General features: G+C 32.8%; 1 protein-coding gene across 4 annotated transcripts; it reads right to left on the reverse strand.

Moving 5' to 3' along the window:
* Positions 1–1,178: 1,178 nt before the first annotated feature.
* On the reverse strand, positions 1,179–10,229 carry LOC109147427 (protein SUPPRESSOR OF FRI 4). Of its 4 annotated transcripts, none has more exons than XR_002048655.1 (8): positions 9,786–10,229; positions 9,102–9,202; positions 7,324–7,450; positions 5,211–5,623; positions 4,543–4,697; positions 4,408–4,461; positions 1,709–2,109; positions 1,179–1,590 (listed from the first exon to the last, which is right to left on the reverse strand). XR_002048655.1 is itself a non-coding variant. In XM_019295078.1 (8 exons), exons 1-7 carry the CDS (start codon positions 9,977–9,979, stop codon positions 1,987–1,989), a joined length of 1,167 nt encoding a protein of 388 aa, XP_019150623.1. In that variant the 5' UTR covers positions 9,980–10,229; the 3' UTR covers positions 1,179–1,590; positions 1,953–1,986. The 4 variants fall into 4 exon arrangements, 3 of the variants coding, with proteins under 3 accessions (XP_019150623.1, XP_019150622.1, XP_019150624.1); XM_019295078.1 differs by having other exon boundaries at positions 1,953–2,109; XM_019295077.1 differs by having other exon boundaries at positions 1,195–2,109.
* Between the last annotated feature and the right edge of the window lie 1,885 nt (positions 10,230–12,114).

Here is a 12,114-nt window from a genome sequence, read left to right on the forward strand (position 1 = left end):
TTTTAGGGCGTGCAAGATGCACAGCACATGACATTAATTTTGAGAGGGCCGAATATTTATTTTTGACCTAGCTACTTAAGAAATTAAAAAAAAAAAATCTACATCTACAATTAATCTTAAAACTCATTAATTTTTTTTCTAAAGCACTTCTCTCTCCTAATAATTAGGACCTAATTAATTGAGCATGGCAAACCATTCTAACTGAAAAGAAGAGTCATATATTTTGCAGTATTGATTTTAAAGATTCTCACTTATACTTTTGGCAAGGCTCTCATTTATTTATAAGAACGGGACCACAAAATACCAAAAATCGGCTCTGACTTGTAACCCATCTAGACTCTAGTGTTAAAAAATAAAGGTGTTACAAATTGGTATCAGAACCCTAGTTATTAGTCTTAAACTCTACGAGCCTGGAAGATTTACCTATAAGATAAGTACTTAAAACTGAGACATTAAGGGGCCATTTACTAACTGAAAATTTCTGAAAATTAAAAAATATAAAATAGAAAACATGTTTACTAGCACAGTTTTCCATTTTGAAAATCAAAAATAATTTTCAATTTTCTAAAAAAACTGGGTTTTCTAATTTCATATATTAAAAAAAAAAAAAAAAAAAAAAAAAATTGGTTAACACACATATACATACATGCTATTATCAAATGTGCTTATAATAGTTTACATATTCATAAACAAACGACCAATGACATTTGATAAGAAGATGCAGTGTTGTAATATATCTTAAATAGGTACAATTACAGTTTTGTCTAAATAATTGAAAACGAAACAAAATTTACCGACTGACATGAGTTATATTGTCATTCATAAGTTGTACATGTTTTATTCCTGTTTTTTAATTCTGCTACATAAACTCCCAAATCATATTACTCCTTAATGTGACAGGCACTGATAGGCTATTTTTTTCATGTGAGCCCCAAATAGACTACTTTTTTCATGTGAATCCCAATAAAGTGTTTACATTACATGTATGGTAGTAAAAATTGATAATAGAAAATAAGAGTACATATAATATTTTCCTTTATTTTATTTTATTTTATTTGTTGACTTCTTCTCGTACTTGAAATTCTTTTACTGCACACAAAAATACACTGAATTTGCTCTATTGAGGGAAGGCGCCTTCCCCTTTTATACATGCATCAGCTCACTCTCTATACACTAAATTCAAAGCAAGAGGCACATCTCATCACAATAATACTTTCTCCAACCAACCAATTATTAGAATTTTGCAGAATTGCAGTAACACAATAATATAATACCCGAATTTTAGTTTCAAAGGAAATAAATAATTGTTAATGCACAGCCTACGCCAATCAAATGTGTAATTTAGTCCCGCAAACGGTCCATCCATGTTTTACCCCCCAAAAAAAATACAACCAGAGTGAGTACATTGCAAGAGGAGACCAAGCAAGCAAGCAAGCAATCTAAGTGAGAGGGCAGTGGATATAGAAAACTAGAACTTGGCATAAGCACCTGGCTCCTCCGAGATATTGAAACTGGCTCCTAAAAAGCCATACGCCCGGCCAACCTGCTTTCTGATATTCTCCGGTCAATTGCTGCATCTATTGAGCTCATCTGACACATGTAAAATCAGAATAGGAAATTAGAGCTTGAATGTAACCAGCAATCAGCATGATGAACCAGTCTGATAATATCAGACTGCCTCAGTAACAAATCTGCAAAAGAATCTGACCTGGGCCAAGTTTGAGCCACTGTTCGACCACTAATAGCTTTATTTTAACAAAAAAATAGTCATGCACAAACCTTTTGGGTATGTATGTTCTTCCACCCAGAATATATAAAATAGATAAACATAGAAAGAGCATACTTGTCAGAAACATGAGAGCTTTGTTCGAATGTTGAAGATTCCTCTAATTGAGGTGCACTTGCCAGATCGTTATATAATTATCAGCAAAGATGATAATGAAAATACGTACTTGAATCACTGATGGCCACAAAATGTGGGGATTGCTAGCCAAGTGGAAAATGGCAAACAATTAAAAGAGAAACGGTAAAGCAGCCCATCACAATCAAGAGGGTTGAATTGTAGACACAGTAGATTGGATTGCTTTGATATGATGTGATACAGCATAACTAAATTTTTTAAGGGGAGGAAAGAGATTACTTGAACTGATAAATTAGCTTCACGAAAATGAATTCAAAAAAAAAAAAAAAAAAACCTTCTAGTTCATGGCTAAATTTAGCTATGTGTAAAGTGTTATCAATAATTACTATCATTTTCCCAAGGGGAATTCAATTTGTTTAAACAGGAAATATCAGTAAATGATTGAAGCTTGTTGCATATGTAAATCCAATCCATCTAAATTCACTAACAGAATGTTTGATTCATGGAATAGGCCAGGAATAGAATAGCACTCCCAGAAATAGGTCTATTGCATTGTTTGGTTAGTCTTTTTATTCCTATGAATACTCTTGGAATGAGCTATTATTCCCTTTACAAGTTACAAGGGGAATATAGCTATTCCGAGGGGAGGCCTAGTACATTAAGCTATTCTTGAATTCTCGGAAATAGCCTATTTTTGTGATGCCTACTTTTTTGTTATATATTAAAAATTTATCCTATAGTAATATAATGTTAGCTTTGTATTTGCTAAACGGTCAACGAATATAATGCATATTAAGCACACAAACACATTCATAGCTAATCGTAAGGAATGGAGGTCCACCCCTCCGGCCTTTATTGATGTACTTTGTTCTGATTTGAATTAATGCATTTTCCTTGCAAAAAAAAAAAGTAATAATAATAATATATTATTATATGTATATACAGACACCCGTGTTGCAAAAATCGGGCCTAGGCGCCGATTACCGATTAATCGGCGCCTAGGCGCTAGGCGGTCGGCCAACTAGGCGCCCTAGGCGGTCCCCAGGCGCCTAAAGATTTTTTCAACCTTGATAGACACACATAATTTATATATATAAATATAACACAATTTATTTTGTTAATACCTTTCTTTGCCCTTAATCAATTTTATGCATTGTACAATGGGAATATAGCTATTCCGAGGGGAGGCCTATTATATTAAGCTATTCAGAATTCTCAGGAATAGACTAGGGACAAATTTGCAACTCCAGTTATAACTTTGTGTATATACAAACACATACACACAAAATTTATATATATATATATATATATATATATATATATATATATATATATATATATAGGGGGAAGGGATCAAGTGCGGGAGGGGCTTCTCGTGCGGTTGGACGTACATTAAGCATTAACTAACGCACTTTAAGTACACAACACATGCATATTAAGCACACAAACAAAACACCTTCAGAACACAAACCCACGCACGTTAAGCACAAAGCTCACGCATGTTAATCACAAGCCTCACGCATGTTAAGCACAAGTCTCACGCACCTTAAGCACAGAACTCAGGCACCTTTTAAGTTTCAACAATTACTAACATTAAGCACAAACCCACGCACGTTAAGCACAAAACTCACGCATGTTAAGCACAAAACTCACGCATGTTAAGCACAAAACTCACGCACTTAAGCACAAAACTCACTCACTAAAGTTTCAAACAACAACTCACATTAAGCACAAACCCACGCACGTTAAGTACAAAACTCACTCACTAAAGTTTCAAACAACTCACGTTAAGCACAAGACTCACGCACTTCAAGTACAAAACTAACGCACGTTAAAACCGCACAACCGCACAAGAAACACTTAAATGCACTGGAACTTAATTATATATATATATATATATATATATATATATATATATATATATGTGTGTGTGTGTGTGTGTGTGTGTGTGTGTGTGTGTACACACACATATAGACACATACAATTTATTTTTTTAATACCTCTCTTTGCCCTTAATCAATTTTATACATTGTAAATGCTTGCTATAATAATAATAATAATAATAATAATAATAATAATAATAATAATAATAATAATATTATTATTATTATTATTATTATTATTATTATTATTTTACACGCAAATATCATTCATAATAGAGGATATTTACATCTGTTGGGGGCTTATTGCACTTCTATTCCTTAAAACCAACCAAACAATGGAATACAATCCTTGAAGTTTATTCCTTTCACAAACCAAACAAAGGAATAGAATTTATATTCTAGTCCCTGCTTATTCCATTTCCTATGGAATAGGATTCCTATTCCTCCAAAATTCATTCTATGAACCAAATGTACTGCAAGTGTAACTTACTGAAAGGAGAGGAAAGAGATTGGAAGCACTTACAAATTTGCTTTATGAACATGAAACAACAGAAAAGAATTGAATCTGGTTAAGTGGAATACAACTACTATCCATCTGACAGAAATGCAATTCATGACCATAACCATATGAAATAGTACCAGTACAGGGTAATTGTGACTTACCTGGCTAGTAACATCATGCACCTGATACTTTGGTAATGACATTCTTCTTTCTTCCTGCAAGAATTCCAAATCACAACCATGTAAGACATGTTTACAACATTAGTCAACTTTGTCACCAAAGGGGAGACTACTGACCATGGACATAGCTTCATCATCCCAAACCAGGTAGACTTCATTTGTTGTTGGCTGAGTAGCAGGAGCTTTATTAGCAATTACAGGTGGTGGTCCAATTGAAGGTCCACTAGTATTAGGCCCAGAGGCATAAGAATGTGAATTCACTGGTACTGCAGCTGCGATAAATGAATTTAAGGGGATGTTATCAAAGCAAAAATAGAAGTGCCATAAGTGCTGGACAAGCCATTAAAGAATGCATTGAATGTAAAGGAAAAAGATACAAAATAAGAATGAAAAATGACATTAAACCTCCCTAATATTGGAGGGATTATTTTCAATATCTCATTCAAAAATCATATGACAATGTTTGCCCCAACAGCAATCATTATGTAGAAACTGTAAAAGTTAAAACCAACTAAAGAATTACCCATTAACCATCTGATAAACCTCTTAGAACTCTATTTTTGAGAGGATGTTTATCAATATTTTGAAAGTACTTTAAACTAGGACTAGGTATCCAGAGAAGTATTGAAATCTTCTCATAAATTCACTTTTTTGGTTGGTGAAAGTAGCCAAAACACTTGAATTTAATAAATATCTGATATCAATGGCTCAATGCTAAACTATTTTATATTTTTCTCCATTAGAAACCACAATTTTGATACAGCAGATAATAAAATGAATCAAACCTTGTGAGCCTGCAGCCTGATAGCCATTTATTGCCGGAGTGCTGTTGGCTAGGTTTGGGTCAACTGAGCTCTGCACTTCAGCTGAAGAGCTTGTTGAAAGTTTAGGTGCCGAAAATGGTGAACTCTGAGCAGGAATACTGTTCGGATGAACAACCGGAAACAACGGTTGAGAAACCGGAATAGATGATGTAGCTGTTGGCAACCCTGGAGGAGTAACTGGAAATGATGTCAGGGTTGGAGGAGCAGTGGATGGAACAGGGAGTCTCATATTCTGGACAGGGAATAAGGGCTGTTGTGGCAAGCTGATAGGTGGAGGTGGTGGCACTGAGACAGCAGGATACTGTGAATACCACGTCTGAGGTCGGGGTGGAGTTGGCCAACCAGGACGGGGCATAGGTATAGCAGGATTATACCTGCATTAGTTCAGCCAAAAAAAAATGTTATAGAAATTCCTGCCTCCACATCAAAAGAATGATGCTTATAACATAAACAGGAGACTTTACAGATTCCATGGTTCAAGAAAGCAAAAGGGCCATAAAGGATTTTGCAAATAGAAGCAAACAAGAATATTTAGAAGACACAATTCCCAAAAAAAAATAAAAAAATACAGAAGCACAGAAGACACTCTGCACCTTTATGAACTTTAGTAGGGGAATGAATAGAAAATAAAATATTATTCAGGAACTACAACTCCAGCACACAAATTGAAACATAGTTGACAACACAGATCAGCTTTCAGTCTATACACTCCTTCCATTTTGGCCCATACATATATCTAGCTTTTGAAACACTCCTTTGAAACACTCCATTGGAGCAGATTAATACAATCCAATCTCTAAAGGATATATTAAATGGATTGAGACAAACAATCAAATTTAAAAGGCAGGCAGCTGCATGGAAGTCAACCAGGCCAGATCACACTTGCAACTTATAAACACAGAGGAGTAGACAGGAAAAAGAAGAGTCAGATGAAAACATTAGGGGCCGTTTACTAACTGGAAATTTCTGGAAACTGAAAATAGAAAACAGAAAACATGTTTACTAGCACAGTTTTCCATTTTAAAAACTGAAAACAATTTTCCAGTTTCCTAGAAAACTGAAACACTCTTAAAAACTGTTTTCTAAATGAAAAACAGAATCATTTATCATCTATTTAGTTATATGTCACTATAACCACATTACTATGATTACATTTATTATCATCTTATTTTACTTATCACTATCTTCTATCTTTTCTACTTACTTTACTTATTTAAACATAACTTATTTGCTTACACTTTAAAGTTAGACATTATTTACATTATCAAAATTAAGAATTAAACTCTATATATATAATGTTTTAGATTTTGATTGAACTCAATAGATTATTAGTTCGAATATTTTTAATTATGTTACATCCTAATACAAGTTCGGTCCAAATATCGGATATTGAAATCTCACATATATTAGAATTCAAAGTAAAAGTTATATATTCATATACATGTCATTCAAATGAATATATCCAAAAAATATTTTAAATATTAGCTCAAAAAATATTAATATTATCTAAACTAAATTTTAGGTGAACTTAGTAGGTTATTGGTTCGGATATATATTTTTAGTTATTTATGTTATATACAGATATAAATTTTGTTCAGTTATCAAAGGTAAAAATCTTACATATATTAGACTTAAAAGTTAAAAAAAAAAAAAAAAAAATTAATTTATTCCATTTAAACCAAACATATGTAAGAATATTTTAAATATAAGATCTAAAAATCACTCGAAATTAAACTTGTGTTAATTTTATGACGTTAATTTAAAAATAAATAAATTTGAAAAAATAAGTGTTAGTAAACAAGTTTTATAAACAAAAAACAGAAAATGGAAAACATAGAATGAAAACTGAAAAATTAGAAATTAGAAAACAGAGAACAATTTTCTGTTAGTAAATGGACCCTTACTTTTATGCTAGTAACTAACCATATTTACTTCTAGGACAAGCTAATCCAGTAGAGTAAGAAAAGAATCAGCATTTACACGAATATGAAGCAAAAGTAAAATAAAAAGGTTTTCATTTATAAGAACATCAAAAGATGCACATAAAGAAGGATTTTCATGGATGGTAACATACAATGGTGGAATTGCGCCCAAAGTTGCTTGAGAAGGATAAGCAGCAGGCAACGCCCCTGGAACAACACCTCCAACATACTGTGATGCTGAAACATCTACTTTGGCTGCTTTTGATGGACCCCCTTCCTCTGCAAGAAAAGGTTTTTACACAGATTAGATTATGCTACAATGAAACAAGAAATCTGCAAGAATATTATCCACTTCACATTCTGTCAAAGACCCATGCATAGCGTTTAAGCTATGTGATGCTAGTATACTACTATAAAAAATTAAAAAGTTGAATGTGCAATCCTCCCTCGTACTGCATGAGCTACTCTAAGATACTACTGAATAAAAGAATTCATGTTACAAAAATCATTAGAGCCACTGCTAACTTGAAATCAGGGGCATAACTAATTGGTAACTACACACACCAATAGTCACATATAAGAGTTACTTGAACCAACCAGACCAAAAGTAAAGCATTCTACTGGCTAAAGGGAGCCAGGAAAATATTTGCACAGAACACAATACAAGACTAACAGGGAAGGGAACCAAAAGTAAAGCATTCTACTGGCTAAACATGTACAGAAAACTCAAACCAGGGATATAAATAAATACCATGTGCTTATTAGCACAAAAAATTCATCACAGAGTATAAAATTAAGTTTGATAAATCTTAGAGATGAATAAATGGACTACAGACACCAAGGGCCCATTTACAACAGTTCTCCAATTTTCTAGAAACCTTGAAAACACTTGTTTTAGACTTTTAGTTCTCCAAATGGAAACCAGAACTACTACCACCTACTTACACACACACACACTCTCTCTCTCTCACTCTCTCACCACCACCTACCACCCACTAGATCAGTTATTATAGCAGATATTTTTAGTTATGTATGGATTAATTTTGGTTTGCATATCAAATGATAAAATTTTACATATATTAGACTCAAATGTAAAAATTGTATATTTCACTCTGCACATATCCAAAAATATTTTAAATATCAAGTGTAATAAAATTATTCATATTATCTGAACTAAAATACGAAATCTAAATTGTTTTACTAAATTTTGGGTAAATTCAATAAGTTATTTATTCAGATTTCAGATATTTTAATTATGTTAAGGTATAAATTTAGTCCAAATATCGGATGTTCAAATTTAACATGTACTAGACTTAAAAGTAAAAATTATATATATTTTGCTCAAACCGAACATATCAGGAAATATTTTATATATTGAGTTTTAAAAAATAACTCAAAATTTTGAAATTGCATTATTTTTTAACGTTATAGTCCAAAACATTGAATTTGGAAAATGAATATTGGTAAACATGTTTTCTAAAGTGAAAACAGAAAATAGAGAATGGAAAACAGTGAATGAAGACAGGAAAACATAAAACAGAAAATGGAATTCTGAAGTTAACGGCTCCAAAATCAACAAGTTGACATCCAAATTATCATACAATAATAAATATATTATAATGGGTAATTTAAACACTCTTAACACTCCCAAAGAATTATTTCTTTGAATTAGTAACAATTTTAAGAAAAGATATGGCCAATATTCTGACAATTCCAACTATTGCCGTTCAATGAAATCAAAGAACATTTGAGCAATTCAGAATCTTGAAAGAGAATCTGAAAACTTATGTTACTGTAAATATTAAGTACTTCAGATGTTTTTATTTTCAAAACAAAAGGATATCCAGCTTTGAAAATTCACTGTATGAAAAAGCAGAGGAGAGAGCATGTGCAATTTATTGGCAAATTGAAAATTTGTGTGAACCCATACCTTCTTCTCCATAGTGGGCAGCCAAGACATCAGGTGGGATACCTTGCATTCCATATATTTCAATATCTGTTGATTCCCTGCCAGGCTTCGCATTCGGCACTCTGAAATATATTATCTTTTATCAGCAGCAAGAAAACAAACTTGGCACAAGAATACATCCTGATGCACCCCAATTGGTTCAAGCTCAATTTATATTTAATCAAAGTCACAAAAAGGCCAATATATTTTCTGGTAGGGCTATGCCAATTGACATATGGAGGAGGGAGAGGTTATAGGAAAAGAAAAAAAAAAAAAAAAAAAAAAAAAAAAAAAAAGGTAAAGATGAATTCAGAATATTTATGTATCAATCCAAAATTAGTCCAACTGATTATGGTGTGTTCTCATCCCTCTTTTGGGGGGTTACAATTAGAGAAGATCTTACAGTAAATCCTGCTTACTAACATGTTGCTAATACCTTGTAATATTCCCATCAAAACTGTTAAAGTTGCCTATTTAACAATTATCAATTAAAAATGTTTGATTTTCTAATTTCTCATCCATTGTGTTACAAAAATAAATAAATAAATAATAATCATTATTTGAAGCTGTTAATTTACTGAAATCCATGAAAGCATAAAAATGGACAAATAGAGCAATGCAATAGCTAATGCAATGAAAGTAAATTCTGAAAAGTGAATTACGGACTTGGTGACGGTCTCTTTGTGGACCTGAAGAACGTGGATGGCCATGCCGCCGGCTGTAGAGAGCTTCTTTTGGCAGACATGGCACTTGAAGTGCTTCGCTTTCTGGTGTTGCACGAGAATCTTCTCGTCGTCAAACTCCCGATCGCAGTAGTAGCACCATACCTTATCGGACGCCCTCTTCTTCTTCTTCCCCATATTTTCAAACCCCTTTTGCTTTCCCTTTCAACTCTAGAATCCAATCTCAAATTTCGATTCAATGAAGGTAAAAGATCGACTGACTTGAACAACGATTTAGAAAACGAGGTGTTTCTTGGGTTTCTTCTGAATCAACAACGAGGTAGAAAGCGATTAGGGTTAGGGTTGCCGTCAAGGTTTCTGAAAAGAACACGATTCTATGGGTTGGTGGGTATAGACGGGGGGGCAAGTTGATCACGAATTTTTACTATACTTCCTACGTCGTATTTCGTACTCCGGATTTATGAATTATATATAATATATATATAGGGGCGTGTTATAAGTGCTGTCACGAAAAAACTAAGAACCAATAGCAGCTGTTCATGTGTCTCAACAAATATAATTAACGAATTAAATATAATTTTAAAAAACAATGTAGTGGTATTTTTGTAAATAATTTAAATTTTGTTGCAAATAACATGTGTTAAAAGTGCAAGTAACTAGTGTAAGTTTATAAGTAATTTACCTTGTTAATATTGGTGCACCTAATGATAACGTTTTTCATATTTGTGCACTTAATGATAATGTTTGGTGTAACTAATGATAACGTTATGTGCATTTAATATTGATGCTCAGTGTACATTATTTGTTATACTGTTAATATATTTTACTTGTACTTTTAACACATTTTACTTGTACTTAAGTGCACTATATGAAACTATTACTTGCATTTTAACACAATTTACTTGCACATAAATGTTCAATTATTTACGAAACGCCAGAGCGTTTTTTTTTAAATCAGTGTTTCTTATTCGTTTGATCTAGACACCTGGACAGTTGTGATCTGTTCTCAATCTCTCTTGGATACTTGGTTCTCACCTGATTTGTCTCTCTCTCTCTCTCTCTCTCTCTCACACACACACACACACACACACACACACACATATATATATATATATATATATATAGTTGGCGAAATGTACGCCATTGATCTCAAGTATTCAATGGTCCATATCTATCTACACGGACTCATGGGAATGGGTGGACTCACTTGAACAATGGCATATATATATAGGCCCTAGTTCACATGAGGACACTAATATATAGAGGACTATGAAGATAAATCATACACATTCAATCCTAGATATTTAGTGGTTGAGATCTTGTCCATATAATGGTGTGATTCGCACTTGAAATTAATTAGAGAGGACAAACAAGACACTTGAGATCAATTATAATTATGGAAGGATTCTAATTAATAAACATAGCATTGAAGAAGGAGTATAATTATGGTAGAGTATAATTAACAAATGATAACGTTTTTCATATTTGTGCACTTAATGATAATGTTTGGTGTAACTAATGATAACGTTATGTGCATTTAATATTGATGCTCAGTGTACATTATTTGTTATACTGTTAATATATTTTACTTGTACTTTTAACACATTTTACTTGTACTTAAGTGCACTATATGAAACTATTACTTGCATTTTAACACAATTTACTTGCACATAAATGTTCAATTATTTACGAAACGCCAGAGCGTTTTTTTTTAAATCAGTGTTTCTTATTCGTTTGATCTAGACACCTGGACAGTTGTGATCTGTTCTCAATCTCTCTTGGATACTTGGTTCTCACCTGATTTGTCTCTCTCTCTCTCTCTCTCTCTCACACACACACACACACACACACACACACACATATATATATATATATATATATATATATAGTTGGCGAAATGTACGCCATTGATCTCAAGTATTCAATGGTCCATATCTATCTACACGGACTCATGGGAATGGGTGGACTCACTTGAACAATGGCATATATATATAGGCCCTAGTTCACATGAGGACACTAATATATAGAGGACTATGAAGATAAATCATACACATTCAATCCTAGATATTTAGTGGTTGAGATCTTGTCCATATAATGGTGTGATTCGCACTTGAAATTAATTAGAGAGGACAAACAAGACACTTGAGATCAATTATAATTATGGAAGGATTCTAATTAATAAACATAGCATTGAAGAAGGAGTATAATTATGGTAGAGTATAATTAACAAACATAGCATTAACGCCATGGTCAACAGTAAGGACCTCAACTCCGTGAATGTAATATTTACTGGAAGAACAATACCCTCTCAG

The sequence above is a fragment of the Ipomoea nil genome, unplaced genomic scaffold (genome assembly GCF_001879475.1).
Source record: "Ipomoea nil cultivar Tokyo-kokei standard unplaced genomic scaffold, Asagao_1.1 scaffold1993, whole genome shotgun sequence".
Lineage (NCBI taxonomy): Eukaryota > Viridiplantae > Streptophyta > Magnoliopsida > Solanales > Convolvulaceae > Ipomoea > Ipomoea nil.